This window comes from Podarcis raffonei, chromosome 6 (assembly GCF_027172205.1).
Source record: "Podarcis raffonei isolate rPodRaf1 chromosome 6, rPodRaf1.pri, whole genome shotgun sequence".
Classification (NCBI taxonomy): domain Eukaryota; kingdom Metazoa; phylum Chordata; class Lepidosauria; order Squamata; family Lacertidae; genus Podarcis; species Podarcis raffonei.
In genome coordinates this window covers 99,549,870-99,566,682 of record NC_070607.1, presented here as the reverse complement: position 1 = coordinate 99,566,682, position 16,813 = coordinate 99,549,870, and the positions used below count along the sequence as shown (strand labels likewise).

Genomic DNA, 16,813 nt, shown 5'->3' with positions numbered 1-16,813 from the left:
CCATCCTGGGCGCCTCTGAGGGCCTCAGGCCCAGTGCAAAGGCAGGAGGAGGAGGAGGGCGGCCCGCGAAGGGCTCCCACGCGGCCCCCGACCCTCGGGAGCAGCGCGACTCGCGCGCCCCCTGGAGGATAAGAGAAGCCGCTGCAGCAAAGCCGGGACGGGGCAGGAGGCGGAGCGGCGCGAGGCCCGTCCATCTGCGGCGCCCGAAAACGTCACTGGCTGGAGGGATGGGGGAAAGGCGGGATCTGCGCTCCCATTGGCTCGTTCGCCGCGAAGCCCGTCCATCTGCGGCGCCCGAGAACGTCACTGGCTGGAGGGAGGGGAAAAAGGCGGGACCTGCGCTCCCATTGGCTTGTTCGTCGCGAGGCCCGTCCATCTGCGGCGCCCGAGAACCTCACTGGCTGGAGGGATGGGGGAAAGGCGGGACCTGCGCTCCCATTGGCTCGCTCGCCGCGCGAGGCCCGCCCCTCCCGCCGTGCTCTGCGTGCTCGGTTCTGAAGCGGCCCCGCCCCGTCCGCGCCTGCGCCGTGAGGAGAGCGCCAGAGGCCGTGCGCTGCGCTCGCTTGGCCCGCTCGCCGTCGTCGCGGCCGCCGCGGAATATCCGGTGAGTGGCGGAGGCGGCGACCCCGACTTCCCCCCCTCAGTGTCCCGTCCGCGGCCCACACCACCCGCCCTCGTCGCCAGGGGGGGCCCGTTGCCTCGGCAACCCGCGCAGGCCCGTCGCTTGTGCGCGTGCGCAGTCCGTCGCGGGGGGGGGAGGGAGCCGAGGGGGCGCGCGCCTCTCCGTCTGTCTCGCTCTCTCTCGTGCACGCGCATCCTGTGGGCCCCGCCCTCTTCTCGCGCCGGGGGAGGGGGAGTGGGGACGCTTCTGCGGCTGCGCGGTTTGGCGGGGACTTTATTCTGGTGGGGGGGCGAGAGGAGGTGGGCGGCGCCAGGAAGGTCACGTGGAAGTGGAGAGGGCGAAGGCACCCCGAGGTCATCCAGCCTGACCCGCGGGCGATGCGGGATTCGGCAGCCCGAAAATGGGAAGGAACGAGGCGATCAAGGACTGCAAAGTGTTTTAAATAGCCGTATCGTAGCTGTCAACGTTTTTCTGTTTTTAAGGGAAATTCCCTTCTTCCGAATAGGCTTCCTCGCAAGAAAAGGGAAAAGTTGACAGCTGTGATCGCTATGAACAAGTGAACAGATTAGCAGGACTTGGATAAATTCAGCAGCATAAGAGGAAGGAGGAGAGAGATAGTAGAGCCTGGGAACTTGGAATACGCGGAAGAGACCAGGGAAGGAGGGGAATGGAAGCCCTTAGCAGGCATGTGTTTGGGGACTACAATTCCCATCATCCCTGACCACTTGTCCTGTTAGCTAGGGATGATGGGAGCTATAGTCATAAAACACATGCAGGGCCAAGTTTGGCCATGCCTGCAAGGTGTTCTTGTGTTGAGAGCTTGCATTGTTGTGGTTTCGTTTTCATTTTTCTCCTTTCCTTCTTTCCTTCTTCATTTTGAACTGTATGTAAAAATACAAATGAAAAGTATTTTGGGCTAAAGAATAGTCGAATCCTTGAGTTGGGAGGGACCCCAAGGGTCCTCTAGTCCAGCCCCCTGCAGTGCAGGAATCTCAGCTCAAGCATCCAGGACAGATGGCCATCCAGCCTCTGCTTAAAACCCTCCAAGGAAGGAGAGTCCACCACTTCCCCAGGGAGTCCATTCCACTGTCCAACAGCTCTTACAGTCAGAATTTTTTCCCATATGTCTATAGTTGGAATGAGGGACGCGGGTGGCGCTGTGGGTTAAACCACAGAGCCTAGGACTTGCCGATCAGAAGGTCGGCGGTTCAAATCCCCATAACGGGGTGAGCTCCCATTGCTCGGTCCCAGCGCCTGCCAACCTAGCAGTTCGAAAGCGCGTCAAAGTGCAAGTAGATAAATATGGGAAGGTAAACGGCGTTTCCGTGCGCTGCTCTGGTCTGCCGGAAGTGGCTTAGTCCTGCTGGCCACATGACCCGGAAGCTGTACGCCGGCTCCCTTGGCCAATAAAGCGAGATGAGCGCCACAACCCCAGAGTCAGCCACGACTGGACCTAACGGTCAGGGGTCCCTTTACCTTTACCTTTATAGTTGGAATGGCCTTTCCTGCAACTTGCCTAGTGTGTTCTCCCAGTGGCCAGCCAGATCCCTGGCAGATGCAGACAGCCACCCCACCTCTCTGCTTAAGAGCCTCCAGCGAAGGAGAGTCCACCGCCTTCCGAGGGAGCCCCTTCCACCATAGAAGGCACTTACCCTCTGGAAGTTCTTCCTGATCTTTAGTTGGCATCTCCTTCCTTGCAGCTGGAGTCTGTTGCATCAGGTCCTCCCCTCTGGAGAAGCAGAAAGCAAGCTTACTGCATCCTCCATGAGACAACCCATCAGAGATTTCTCCTCTCAGTCTCTCCTCCAGGCTAAACATGCCCAGTTCCCTCAACTGTTCCTCACAAGGTTTGGTTCACAGACCCTTGAGCGTCTCACCTCGTCTCTAGTCCTCTTAGACTGGGGCGCCCAGAACTGGGCACAGGACTCCAGGTGTCACCAAGGCAAAATAGAATAGTGCTAGATTCAGGTAGGTAGAGTCGAAATAAAAACTGTTGTTTTTCCTGCCAGATGCAGAAATACAGGATCTCAAAGCAGCTGTCTTATTACAAAAGAATTTCAGAAATAAACTTGAAAGAGAAGTTCCTGAATTACAACTTATTACTAAACTGAAAACTATGGAGAGACCTGGTCTGAATAGAGATACGTACTGGATTCTTGTCTCATTACACATGCGAAAGCTATTTTTTGTCATTGCATACTATCCCATGCTTTTTCCTGTAGGACTAATTGCAGTCGTTAACAGTCACAGGTTTCCCATACGCATTGAGTCCGTCACTCATCTCCTACTACCCTACTGAGAAAAACCCCACCCCACCCTCCCACTATATATAAGGGTCTGGTGACTTCTGTTTCATTGTATCTGAAGACGTGACACGAAACTTATACCCAGAACAAACTTAATTGGTCTCTAAGGTGCTGCTGGACAATTTTTTATTATTATTAAAATAGTGCTGTTACTTCCTTTGATCGTGACGCGAGACCTCTGAGGTCGTAGTTCTTTAGCTGTGATTCCTGCATTGCAGTGGCTTTGACTACATGACGCTTGAGGTCCCTCCTAACTCTACAGTGTTAGGATTCTGTGATCCACATTGCAAATGCTGTGTCTGGCAGAAAAAACAATAGTGATCTGTCAAGAAGACCCCCAGCAGTTTACAAGGGATCCATAGGAAAAACATTTAAGATCCCCTTTTCTACCTCAGTGAAACACTTTCCATTATTTGTGATGGAAAGGTCTCTGGTCCCCTGACACAATGCTCAGTGTAGCTCTGGAGAATCTTGATGCTTTTTAAAATCCTTCCATCAGGAAGTTTTGCCTGTGATTTTTTGTTAAGATAGCTGAGGAGGGTTCTTCCGTCTGCCTGCTTCCTTTGCTGCTGAGGTATAAAAAGGGGCAAATTGCTTCAGGCCTAGCTTGAAAAGTTACATGGTTTTACAGAAATGAAATATTAATCCCACTTTGCAATTAGATGGACTGGTTGGATTTTTTAAAAAACACCTTAAATGACAAATCCGTGCTGTAGCAATTTTGGAATTAAAAGTCGTAGAAAAAACTAGAGATGTTGGTGTTAGACTTTTTCAAAAGAGAAGGACCAGGACGCAAGGTTGACAAATAGTTCTGCTAATTTCTCAAGCTCTGTGTGTGCGTTTTGCTGGTTGCCGGGCTCCCATGGCAAAGTTCTGCTTTGGATAAGGAATTCCCAGGTTGCGCTTCAGAAGTGTGTTACTTTCTTGGTTCACAATTCTGGACCCAACCAGATGTGACGATGGAGAAGTTTGACTATATCTTGTCTTTCAGCATACACAAATAGCATCCCGTGAGCCAAGTCAGAACTGCTGGGAGCTTAGCATTCCTTGGCACTCCATTTTCCGTATCTCTGTCATCATGCCTTGTTGCAGTCTCAGTTGTAGCCTGTATGCAGACATTTTGCAAACTCGATGAAGAGATTTGGCAAAAATGGGCGGCAGCAAGAATGGTGTGTCCCAGAGGATGCATATAGTCAGTTGTTACCTGTTGGCAGGAGGCAGCAGAGAAGGCTAGCTAAGAAGCTGTGACTTGGCTAAATTGTTAAACCTTAGTTCCAGTTACAGAAAGGTAGCCGTGTTGGTCTGCCATAGTCAAAACAAAAAATTTTTTTCCTTCCAGTAGCACCTTAAAGACCAACTAAGTTAGTTCTTGGTATGAGCTTTCGTGTGCATGCACACTTCTTCAGATACATACATACTATGTATCTGAAGAAGTGTGCATGCACACGAAAGCTCATACCAAGAACTAACTTAGTTGGTCTTTAAGGTGCTACTGGAAGGAAAAAATTTTTTTGTTTTGTTAAACGTTGCAAGTGGAAGTGCTGAGCTGCATCATGGCGGACAGAAGGAAGGGTGTGTCACAAATCATAGCTAGACCTCACTATTGTGCAGGGACACCAAATCACATTTCTGTGGGAAGAAGGTCAAGCTGAGCATCCCTGGGAATGTAGGCAATAGATTGTAAATATTAAGGACCAGCAGAAAAATGGGGTGTTGGGCTGCCCTCGTGGGGCTTTATTAGGAATAGCATCGTATTTTTTCATAGTCCTCACTAGACCCACTGAGCTGGGAGCTGTAATTTGTTGTGGAAAGTGTTGTGTCTACAGAATTCAGGAGCTGCTTTGGGCTAATACTGTTGAGTTTCTCGTTTGCTTACCTAAATAACTACTCTATTGAAATGTGTATTTGGGTTTCATCATTTTAAACATCAACTAGGAGCATATTTAAACATTCTGAAAGAGCCAATATTTTCAGTGTACCTACTCATTCTCCCCACATTTCCAGTTTTTATGCACTGGGGGAGGGAAGCCCTTTTCCCCTCTGGCCTTTCCCATCTCTTGGACCTGCTGGGGCCCCCACCTCTGGAAGAGCAAGACTCTGATCCCCTCACAGTCTGAAATCCCGGCTGGCCTCACTGTAGACAAGTAAGTAGCACGGCTTTTGACACAGAACATTTTGGTGTGCCTGCAGTCCTTCAGGAGCAGAAGAAACACTCTTCTTATAAGCTGCCTGCCTTTGATTTAAGATGGGAGGCAGCCTGTCATCTTGCGTGGGTACCTAAGACCGAATGTGAAAGAGGGCGGGGGGGGGCTTTGTCTCTCCGGCATGCTACTCAATAAAAGACGCTGTGGACCTTGACCTCCAAGAGTGTTTTTGGCTCTGCCTTTGTCATCCTTTCAGCTTTCTCTGGGTGTCTTGTCTTCAGTCCCCCCCCCCCATACACACCAGTGGTGCTTAAACTTTGTGCCAGTGTGTTACACTGAGCTCCCCAGTGTTCAGCCTAAGCTGCTGCCCTATCGTGGACTTTGTTTTTCAAATCCTGCATGGACCCCCCTGCTCGTTCCCCGTGGAAAAGGCAGCTTTCAGATCTTCAGTGCCAGTCCTCACAGGTAAGCTGAGGCATGTTTGGGGGGGGGGTCCTTTGAAGAGCCCTTGAAGAAGTCCCTGGACACCTTGCGCCACTCGAGTTGGGCGAGAGCCAGCCGAGAGTGTTGATGGAGCGGAAACCGCTGCCGTGCGATGACTGGCAAACGTGCAGTTTGACCTGGAGGCTGGATTGCTGCCAACATCGTCTCAACAGCTCCAGAGGTGGAAGGGAAGGAGGGGAGCAGTGAGCTGGGCCTGGCTGTGGAGCAAAGCAGGTTGCATGGAGGAACAAGACGTCCGCCAGCGAAAAGGCTGCAGCCCCCTGCATCGGCGCCTTTGCAGTTCCAGATTAGTACAAGCTTCCAGGAAGGCGATAGGCTCTTCAGCCACACAGTAAAAATGGAAGAGTGAAAGAGAAGATGCCGAGGAGAGTTTCAAATAGTTTTCACAAGCAAATTTCAGGGTTTCAGTTTATGCTGTTCGACAAAACGAGCAGGAAAGAGGTGAGAAGATACAGTTGACTGAGGGTCAACGTACAAGTGTGGATGCTTGAGATGTTTCAGAGAGATCTCATGATGGGACAGGAGGCAACCTGATGTTACGATGAATGCGCAGTACCTATTGTTAGAGCAGTGTGTTAAAGGGCCCACTGAGGACTAGCTCCATAGGGGTGGTTCTTAATCAGATATTGCCATCGTCTTGCCTCGGGGCCCGATCCGTCACTTTCTTTTCAGACTCGAGAGTGAACTGGGGCAGTAAACACATTAGGATGACATGGGACCCCAAAGCACAGGAGCTCTTCCACTGATTACCGTATTTTACGCCCCATAGGACGCACCGCCCCATAGGATGCACCTAGTTTTTTGGGGGGGAAATAAAGGGGAAAAAATTTATTTCTCCCCCAGGTGCTCTGCGCTAATCCCGAAGCTTGGGCGTGCGGAGTTCAGCGCGCCCCAAGCTTCTGGCTGCCGGCAAGGTCTCCGCTAGCCTTGGGACAGCCGCACGGCTCTTCCACGGCTAGCGGAGCGCTGCGCTAATCCCGAAGCTTGGGGCGTGCGGAGCTCAGCGCGCCCCAAGCTTCTGACTGACGGCAAGGTCTCCGCTAGCAGTGGGAGAGCCGTGCGGCTCTCCCACGCCAACGGAGCGCTGCGCTAATCCCGAAGCTTGGGGCGTGCGGAGCTCAGCGCGCCCCAAGCTTCTGGGTGCCGGTAAGGTCTCCGCTAGCCGTGGGAGAGCCGTGCGGCTCTCCCAAGGCTAGCTGAGCGCTGCGCTAATCCCGAAGCTCCGCACGCCCCAAACTTCTGGGTGCCGGCAAGGTCTCTGCTAGCCTTGGGACAGTTGCGCGGCTCTCCCAAGGCTAGCGGAGCGCTGCGCTAATCCCTAAGCTTGGGGCGTGCGGAGCTCAGCACGCCCCAAGCTTCTGGGTGCTGGCAAGGTCTCCGCTAGCCTTGGGAAAGCCGCGCGGCTCTCCCAAGGCTAGCGGAGTGCTGCGCTAATCCTGAAGCTTGGGGCGTGCGGAGCTAAGCGCGCCCCAAGCTTCTGGGTGCAGGCAAGCTCTCCGCTAGCCCTGGGAGAGCTGGGTCTCCCACGGCTAGCGGATAGCTTCCTGAAGCCTGGAGAGCGAGAGGGGTCAGTGCGCACTGACCCCCCTCGCTCTCCAGGCTTCAGCGAAAGCATTCATTTTTGGAGGGGAAAAAGTGCGTCCTATAGGGCAAAAAATACGGTATATAAAGCAGAAAAGGCAAGAAGGCAAACTTGGAGGCGCTCACAGCCTGAGGGGCATGTAAGAAAAGGGGCAAAGGGACTCTTTCCAAAGCAAAGCAGGAGGCTTTTGGTCTGACCTGCAAATGCACGACACATTAAAGCATTACTAAATTTAAGGGCTAGACTTGGCTTTGTGGAAATAGCACCAGCCCTCTGCTATTTCTATCTAATGAGTGGTTTGAAAAGGCCATTATTCTGAAGGGACAGCCACTTCCATAGCAAAAGATCTACCTGTGTATGAGTGGGAGAAGGAGACTCAAAAGGGGTGACTCCATGGCAAGAAGGACTGGATGCCTGGGCTTCCTTCCCTCACTCCCCACAAAAAGGAAAGTTGCCATATCTTCAGGGTCACGTTTTCCTTTTGCTGCAGAAAAGCATTACAGGAGGGCTGGTTCTTCTTAGGCTTTGGGGAAATGGAGCTGGTCAGCTGTTGAAAGGGCTGCACCTTCAAATATTTTATTCTAAATATTTACTACGTTTCCTACGATGGTGCTATGCAAGTGATAGAAAAAATGGTAGGAATTGTTGGCTGTAATATGTATCTGATTTCCCCCCAGTTCTTTTTTAGAAGTAAGTTTTAAAAAAAATCTCGGCATGCAGGATTATAACACTGATATTTCACTCTAGCCAATCTAAATAAAACTATAAAACTATCAAGTTCAGATGTGTTTTTTAATTGTACTTTTGAGTGGTTAAAAATACAGAATGCGTTGATAGTCACTCTTTTATACCCAACTAATCGAAGAAATGGGCTAAAGCATTTCTCTCCCAGTCTCCCAGCTGTGGTGTGTGGTTTTTTTTTGGGGGGGGGTAAACAAACTGCACCTTCTCCAGGGCTGTTGTCTTTCTCCCACCCATCTATTTTGGGGGGTGGTGGTGGAAGAAGGTGGCTTTTGACCCTGTGGACCCGCAGCATCTCCTGCCCATCTCCTTTCCGCGCGCTCTGACTTCTGAGATGCTCCAGCCCCAGGGGAGAGGGAGGCATGTGCGGTTGGACCTCCCTCTCTCGGGTTGGGCCTCTCCTGAGATGGTGCTTGCTGTGACTTCTGGGTGCATCATCTAAAAGAAAAAAGAATGAAAAGGATTTCCTCTTTTCAGAACTATTGCTTCATGCATGTGTAACTGGATTCAGGCCTGGTTGTTTACAAACTTCTGGTTGACAGCCCTGGGTATTATCACGTTGCAGCCCAGTGGTCTGATCTGGAGATGTGTGTGTTCTCTCCCTGCCCCCCTTTCCAGCACCTTCATTGGCCTTGTGGCGTAGCTCCAGCGCCCTCCTGTCCCTTCAGATCCCTTTCCTCCTGAGCAGTTGCGTGCTGAGCCAACGTGGCTTTGGGAGCTTGCTTCACAGCAACCGGGGTGGGGGCTGGTTGGCCACCTGCCGGGTTTGCCTGGGCTTTGGCCTCTGTTTCCAGCCTGTGCCTTTGGGTCAGTTGGAGCAAAAAGCTGGCTCCTTCCTTCCTGGAGCTTGCAACTGGAGGATGCCGTCAGCCGACAACTTCACTGTACTGTATTCCTGATGTAATAAAGGTTGTTTCAGTGACAGCACCTCGTGGCGTGGTCTTCCTTGCACCCTCTGGCCGCCTTTGAACGTTGATGCTTTCTTTTCAATATGCTGACAATCTTTTCTTTGTTCCATAGCATTGAACAGACGGGTTGATTATTCTTTTCAGATATTAATAAAGCAGCGGGAAGAAGAAATATGAATAAGGCTCCTTCAAGGTCCAGCCCAGCACGAAGGTAAAGTACCGAGAAGCATCAAGTTCCCCTAGGAGTTTGGGCTCAGGGCAGAAATGCACCTTCCTCCGCGGACGGTGGAGCTTCTCATCGGAAGGGAATCCCACGAGGATTCTGCGATTCTTCCTGGTTGCAGCCTTCCAGGCGGCAAGATCGTTTTGCCGCCAGCTCCTCCCAAGCTCGGGGCAGGTTGCGGGCAAGGAGAGCTGCAGTCTGTGTGACCCCGGGGCGTCCCTGGTGAGTGCCTTGGAGTCGAGAGCGTCCCTCGGGCTGTACCACGAAGGAGAGGGCAGCAAGACTCCTTGCGCCCAGGGGCAGAGGCTGCATGCCGGGGAGAGCTTCTTCCCCGTGCTGGCATGCTTTTCCGTTGCAGCGGCATTGCCCCCGAAGAGAGGGGCACAGATAACATCATCTTGGCAAGAGGATTCTCCTGTCCTCTCTTGGCGCTGCATCACTGTGTGCCCATCGTGCACGGGCGCTTCTCTTGGCATCAGTACAGAGCTGTGCACAAGCCCCAGACCTGGCTGCCGCTTCTGCTAGCTCAGGAGCCGGGACATCGCCAGGGTGCCAGTGGCCAAGGCGCAAGCGGAAGCTGGAGCATCACCCTTGATGTTAGCAGCTAGCGCGCTAGCGTGCACCAGGGCACTGCTTTGCTCTGAGCGCTGTGGGCAGAGCGCATGCGAGGGGCAGGCATGGCATTGCTGTGGGTGTTGGAGGGGGGGAAGAAGGGATGATCGGAGAAGGGGGCACGTGGCCACAACCTGCCTGAGCTCTGTCCCTACCAGGGCTCTGCCTGTACCTCTGGAGCCTAGTGAGGGCGTTCGCAGACCTACATGGGAGGAGGGTGCTGGCTTTCTCCCCAGGGAGGTGCCCTTTCTGGCTCTGTGGCATTTCTTGGGTTCCCCTGTCAAGAGCACAGTTCAGCTGAGCTTGCTGAAATCCATTTCAAACGCCATTTGTATGAAGCCTGAAGAACACATGAGAAGCGCTGCCGCCGTCCCTGAGCCTGGGGAGAACGAAGCTTGGGAACTGAAATAAAGAACCGTTGCGCAGTGCTTGAGTTCTTGGTAACGTCCGGGGTTGGCCCTGAGTAAAGGCCCTGCGTCCGAAGGGTGCTGGTTTATTGCGTACACATCACTGACGGCTCCGCTTGGCTCCAGACGAGGAGTCCTCCGACTGTCCCACTTCCTTAACTTCTCCAGGCATTCTGCCTGTCCACACTCTCCTACTCTCCACAAGGTTTGTTCCGTAAGATGCGCTGCTCTGCGGTCCGGGACCACCACCTTTTCCGAAACGTGAGAGCTCCCCTTCTCCTGCTGTACCTGCACAGGCCGTCACTCACTTCTTTTGTTTCCTGGTCTTGTTCTACCTCTGTGGTTAGAAACAAATTGCGAGGGAGCTTTCTCTCCCGTTGAGCGCTGAGCCCAGCCCAGGGGCGGATGTGGTGGTGGAGCCCATTGTCATTGCAGGCTCACTTCAGAGCAACACAAAGACGTCTGGGGGGGGGGAGCCCATCTAGAAGATTAAGCTGAGGGGGTCTCAATGCTGATAGGCTTGTGCGGGAATTGATCAAGGCCCCGTTGTCCCTGGGGTGATAGAACAATCTGGGCTGCACCACTGCGAACCGCCAGGGGGGACTTGGGTGGCTGAAGCCTCCTTCATAGGAATTCTTCCCTGCACACAGAAAGCTAGGTGTTGGAAAGGCTCCGGCGCAGGCCGTGACAGGCTGGTATTGTATGCGAGGAGGATCTTCTTGTAGGAAAGAGCACTAGGTCATGCGTCCCCCCACCAGCCTTGGAAGCAGGAGAGCCCAGCTGCAGGTTGGGCACTGGGGTGAGAACTAGGCCAGGATCCCTTTGCCTTCTGAAGCCAGGCTGCGGATAGTAGTAGTAGCAGTAGCAGTAGTAGTTTAGTAGTAGCAATAATAATAAATTTATTACTTATACCCCACCCACCTGGCTGGGCCTCCCCAGCCACTTTTGGCAGCTTCTAACAGAATATTAAAAACACAGTAAAACATCAAACATTAAAAGCTTCCCTAAACAGGGCTTTCTGTCCGCTGTTCCTCTCTCAAGTGTTCCTAGACTCTTGTTCCAGGAGGGGCCTTGCCCTGGCAGCTGGGGACGACCCCGCTGACGGCGCCCGCTGTCTAAAGAACTTTCCCCGGTGCTTCTTGCAGAGAGGCCTTGCCCTACGGAGAGAGAGATGGGCGACGTGACCGCTCTCCAAACCGCCACAGCCTTCCGAGAGAAGCTCAAGAGAGCCAGAATGGCCGAGATTCCCGGGATGCGCGGGTGAGAGATGTGCGCGGCAGCGGCAGAGAGCCGAGAGACTTCCGGGACCCCAGAGACCTGAGGGATCCCCGGGACACCCGAGAGCCGCTCTACGAACGGTACGGGGAGCCTCCCTACAGGTACGCATGACCTGGGAGCCTCCTGGTGTGGCACAAGGGGGGGCAAGGGGTGGGGTGCTAGCAGCTGTTGGGAGCGGTGCTTGGCTGCTGCAGTCGGAACATGTCTCCCCGTGTCTGCCTTGCAGGCGAGAGGAGGGCTATGACCGCTATGCGCGCCCAGACGACTATTACCGGAGGAAGGATGACCAGTACTACGACCGCTACCGAGACCAGTTGGACAGACCCACCTTGAGCACTGAAGGTGGCTATCGGATCCGTCCGTCCGTCCGAGGCTGGTGGGAGCGGAGTGGGCGGTCCTGCCAGGAAGGGGAGGGGGCCAGGTGATATTCTCTGCCCTGACCCTGGTGACTCTTCCCTCAGAGCGCATGAAGCGGGAGGAGCGGCGGCGGGAAGAGCTGTATCGCCAGTTCTTTGAGGACATCAAGCGGCGCATTGATTCGGAGCGGCCGGTGGACTGCTCAGTGATTGTGGTCAACAAGCAGACCAAGTAAGAGCTTGTCAGGTGGGGCCACGGCCCTCATTGTCCCCCCAGTTGAGCCATTCCCGGGGGGTCCGGCACGCTTCCTCTGCGCGGCTCTGATTTCCCAGGGACCTCCGACTCCAGCAGAACGTAAACACAGCGGAACAGAAGCAGGGTCGCCGTGTGTGCGTAATAACTCAGGCTGAACGCAGGCTGTCCCCTTATCTTTGTTTTAAGTCTTTATTCCTTAGCAAAACACAACAGTTATAAATCTCCTGGTGACAATGCACTCATCTTAGCTGCTCTCTCGCAACGGAGCAAAACACACACTGACTGAGACACAGAAAACACTCCCCTCAGTATTCTAAAACCACGCCTCAGAATGTGAGACGTCACTCAGAACTTCTTAACCCTGTGAGTTCTGAGCCTCTCTCCACACCAGTTGCTGCTCCTGCATTCTGGCTGTTGTGGGGCTGGTTGTTTGGCTCTTTATGGGCACGTGTCCCGACCGCTTCATGGCATGACTCCCTCAAAGCAGGTGCACACAATAAAAGAAGAGTGAAACGCAAAAGCGCAGGCTCTGTGAGTTGTAAATGAACCCACCAGATTCTGAAAGAATAAAACCATCTCTACAGACGCCGAAAACAAGGGAGCCATTTCATCTTGGCTTTGCTGGCCAGATCCTTGTAAGATTCTAGCCTTGTGGGCCCCATGTGATGGGTGGATGGAGCCACCCAACTGTCAATCACCTGACATCACAATGACATTGGGTGATAGAGTTCTTTGAAGTCCCAAAGTTGGGACTGCAAAGCACCACTCTGAGCTTGCAAAGAGTACCTGAGGTTTCTGCTTTCCTGCGCATTGGCTGATGGGCAATTGAGCTGAAAGCTGCTTCTGCAGTTGTTGGCTGTGTGGGTGAGTGAATTCCTCCCCCCCCAGCACTCACTTGCCCAGCTGATCTGTCTGACAGGTGGCAGAGCCAAAGCCTGATTTCCCTTGCTAATGCAGAATCAAGAGGACACTTCCAAGCTCCCAGTGGCCCCTTGGCAGCCATGTGCCTACCTGCCAGCACACCTGATGCCACATGGGATGTCAAGTGGGGCAGGCAACTCTGGTTTGGGGGAAAGGATCTTGTGGTCCAAATTTGAACCCCTGGCTAGCCATGTTTGCCCCACAAGTGGAAGATTCCTTACTCCTAACCTCTGTGTTCCACCTGATGTATGATGAGGAAGCAGAGAGAGGCGCCGGCAGTTTGAGGTGCAGGCTCAGGTGCAGCGGCTTCTGTTTTGCGCAGGGAGTACGCGGAGTCCGTGGGGCGCAAGGTGCGCGATCTTGGCATGATGGTGGACCTGATCTTCCTCAACTCGGAGATGTCTTTGCAGCAAGCCCTGGACGACGTGAGCAGAGGGGGCTCTGCCTTTGCCATTGTCATCACCCAGCAGCACCAGATTCACCACTCCTGCACCGTCAACATCATGTTTGGCACCCCGCAAGGTAGGGGGGGCAGGGAGTGGCTGCAGTGGCGGACGGGGCCTTTCCCAGAGACACTTGTGCAGGTGGCTGAGAGCCCAAGGGTGGCGAGCGAGGGGCGGCTGCTTCCCACAAAGGGGGCCTGTGCCCCAGAACCCACAGGATGCCCAAGTCGAGGAGGAGGAGGGTGTCTGCTTTGGGTCTCCTGGCTTGTGAGAGCTGGAACCTGTGTGTGTTTTCAGAAGAATCCTAGAACCGTAGAGTTGGAAGGGATCCCGAGAGGCATCTAGTCCAGCCCTGCCATGCAGGAATCTCAGCTAAAGTAACCTGCATAGATAGCGTTCCAACCTCTGCTTAAAAGCCTCCCAAGGAAAGAGAGCCCGTCATTAAGAGGAAAGTCCCCTCTCAAAGCAGGGTGTCTTTTCACTATCTGTCTCTCGCATAAATGTGTGCACCCACAGCCCCAGTTAATCAGCAAAATTCAAACTGAACTGAAACTTCAGAATTCCCTTTGCAAGAGGCAGGCAGACGCCAGAGCCCTCTAGGCTGGCAGGGGAGGCTTCTGGCTGCAGGGAGAGCCGCTCTCAGGAGACCCGGCCGGGAGGAGGGCTTTTCCTGCCGCTGTTTCCCTGGCGCCACGGGGGTTGCTCACGCACGACCTTTCCCGCCGCAGAGCACAGGAACATGCCGCAGGCGGACGCCATGGTGCTGGTGGCGAGGAACTACGAGCGCTACAAGACGGAGATCCGGGAGAAGGAGCGTGAGGTGATCGCCAGGCAGGCCGCCAAGATGGCCGACGAAACCATTCTGCAGGAGCGGGAACGCCCCCAGCAGGGGGAAGAGGGGCTCCGCGGGGGCCACCCCCCGGGCATCCAGACGCTCCTGAACTTGCTGTGCGACAACCGCTACCTGACCTCCGAGGAGACGGACAAAATCATCAACTACCTGAGGGAGCGCAAGGAGCGGCAGCTGAGAGCCACCACGGACTCCCATCCAGGTAAGTTCTCTGCCAGGGAGGCGAGAGGAGCTGGTTGGGGACGCCTGCCCTCCCCACCTGCTTGAACCAGGCCTACTGCATTTGGTCCCCCCAGAAGCACTACGTGGGGCTACCTTTGAAGGTGACCCAGAAACTGCAATTAATCCAGAATGCAGCAGGAATGCAGCAGCTAGATTGGTGACTGGGAGCGGCCACCAAGACCACATAACACTGAGAGATCTGCATTGGCTCCCAGTACGTTTCCGAGCACAATTCAAAGTGTTGGTGCTGACCTTGAAAGCCCTAAACGGCCTCGGCCCAGTAGACCTGAAGGAGCGTCTCCACCCCCATCGTTCAGCCCAGACACTGAGGTCCAGTGCAGAGGGACTTCTGGCAGTTCCCTCATTGCAAGAAGTGAGGTTACAGGGAACCAGGCAGAGGGCCTTCTCAGTAGTGGCGCCCGCCCTTTGGAATGCCCTCCCTTCAGATGTGAAGGAAATAAGCAGCTATCTTCTCTTTAAAAGACATCTGACGCTGCATTGTTTTTGATATTTGGTAGGAAGCCGCCAAGAGTGGCTGGGGAGATCCAGTCAGATGGGCAGGGTATAAATAATAAATTATTATTATTATTATATAAGCACTAAGCCTGTAGTGGGGGGCAGCTGGGGCTCCAGAGACTTAACCTGGCCTTTCCTTCCCCGCAGCTTCGCACACCCGGCAGCCCCTCGGAGCCTCTTCCGGGTCCTCTCTGGGCACCTCGGCCAGCCTGAGCAGCACCCAAAGCTCGCAGGCCCACTCCTCGGCCCCCTCGGCCCCCGTGGCCTCGACCCCCCAGCAGGAGCTGCAGGCCAAGATCCTTAGCCTTTTCAACAGCGGGGCAGCCATGGCCACGGCCAACAGTGGCTCGGCCACGGGAACCTCCCAGAACACCGGCTTCCCCGCGGGGCCCAGCGCGCAGAACCGGCCCAGCACCACCGGCAGCGGATTGGGCCAGCCTCAGCAGCGGGCCCCGGCCCAGGGCCCTCAGTTTTCCAGCCACGGGGGTCCCACCAGGGGAGCAGGCCCTCGGGCCGCAGCTCCCCAGGCCTCGCAGCCGCTCTACCAGAACCGCCCGCCGGCCCCCAGCAACGCTTCCGCCTCCAGGCCGGCGCCGTCTTCCGGGATCAACTTTGACAACCCCAGCGTGCAGAAGGCCCTGGACACGCTGATCCAGAGCGGGCCGGCCCTCACGCACCTGGTGAACCAGACTGTGGGGCAGGCGCGGCCCCCCCCCTCCTCCCAGCAGCAGCTGGGCTCCTACCATAGGCATTACTGAGGCCAAGGGCAGCTCTCTCCTGCCTCCTCCCCCCAAGGCTCCCCGTTGTGCATGCCCCTTCCCGTGCCCACCCTCCAGGAGGCCCTCACTGGAGCTCTGCCACCCCCTCTCCTCCACAGGCCTTGGGCCGGAGGGGGCTGCTGCAGGCGGGGGCAGCCTGCTCCTCCTCTCACGCAGAGCCAGAAGGGCTGAGGCGAGTGAAGTGGCTTCTTTGCTCTAGGGCTCCCTCCGTGGAGGGAAGCTGCCTGTGGACTTCATGACCCCCCCCGCCCCCCGTTGCTTCTTTTCAGCAACAGCCACAGAAATGCAGCCCCAGGCTCTGCTGTGAAGCTCAGGCCCCTCCCTGCAAGAAAAGGGCCAAGGGATGTTTTCTCTATTGGGTGGTCCTGTTGCCCCCTTGATTTCATGTTGTACAAACTTGAATTTGCGTTGGAAACGGGGGTGTCTGCAGCTGGAGAGGCCTCCTCACCCCCCTTTCTGAAGCTGTAGATGTTCTGTTCTTGAATGGTTTTGTCATGTAGATTCCTCTGTATTGTTAACTGGAGGATGCCACTTTTTAATTAAAAAACGGTATATATACACACACATCTGCATTAAAAGGAAATGGTTGTGGGTCTTTGCCCTGAGTGTGTCGTGCCTGCCTTGGGCACCCATCCTCCTCGCGCCCCCGATGGAGCACCTGTGCTTTTTGCGAGAAGCGCACTTCTTTTTCCAAAACGCTGCAGAGGAGGGTGTGTAGCTCAGGGGGTGTTTGCTTGTAGTTCAGGGCTCCCTCCCCCCCCCCCCGGGGAAGAATGACAAAAGACCCGCCTGCAAGACCTCAGGCTCCCCACGCCCACCTGCAAGACTCCTCCTCGCTCTGGGTGGGACACCTGCCTTGCAAGCAAAAGGCCCCGGATTCGGTCCCTGCCAGCAGCATCTCCCCAGGGAGGTCCGTGTAGAACCAAGAGCACCCTCACTGGGCCAAAGGCCAGATTCCGTGTCAAGCGCTTCCAAGGTTCCTAATGTATATCTATATCCACCAAAATATTTAGCAAGTATTTCTAAAATTTTCATGAATGCCCTTGGGCATATTAACGTTCCTCAATCTTGCTGCCTTTCTCCCAGCGCGTGCAAGGCAGATCAGGGTAATTAGTTAATTACTGTGGAGCCCCGTTTTTCAAA

At 54.6% G+C, this 16,813-nt stretch overlaps 1 protein-coding gene across 2 annotated transcripts; it reads left to right on the top strand.

The window, feature by feature from the left end:
- Positions 1 to 510: 510 nt before the first annotated feature.
- NCOA5 (nuclear receptor coactivator 5) lies at positions 511 to 15,733 on the top strand. Of its 2 annotated transcripts, XM_053394809.1 has the most exons (8): positions 511 to 604; positions 8,952 to 9,018; positions 11,195 to 11,428; positions 11,554 to 11,669; positions 11,789 to 11,915; positions 13,183 to 13,382; positions 14,032 to 14,355; positions 15,039 to 15,733. In XM_053394809.1, the coding sequence occupies exons 2-8, from the start codon at positions 8,981 to 8,983 to the stop codon at positions 15,647 to 15,649; spliced, it is 1,650 nt and encodes a 549-aa protein (XP_053250784.1). In that variant the 5' UTR covers positions 511 to 604; positions 8,952 to 8,980; the 3' UTR covers positions 15,650 to 15,733. The 2 variants fall into 2 exon arrangements, with proteins under 2 accessions (XP_053250784.1, XP_053250785.1); XM_053394810.1 differs by lacking the exon at positions 511 to 604 and having other exon boundaries at positions 8,928 to 9,018.
- Positions 15,734 to 16,813: the final 1,080 nt, after the last annotated feature.

Coding starts and splice junctions, on each gene's coding strand:
- NCOA5 (XM_053394809.1), top strand. CDS start 8,981: ATGAATAAGGCTCCTTCAAGGTCCAGCCCAGCACGAAG. Junction 13,383..14,031: donor CATGTTTGGCACCCCGCAAG/GTAGGGGGGGCA, acceptor TTCCCGCCGCAG/AGCACAGGAACATGCCGCAG. Junction 14,356..15,038: donor CACCACGGACTCCCATCCAG/GTAAGTTCTCTG, acceptor CCTTCCCCGCAG/CTTCGCACACCCGGCAGCCC.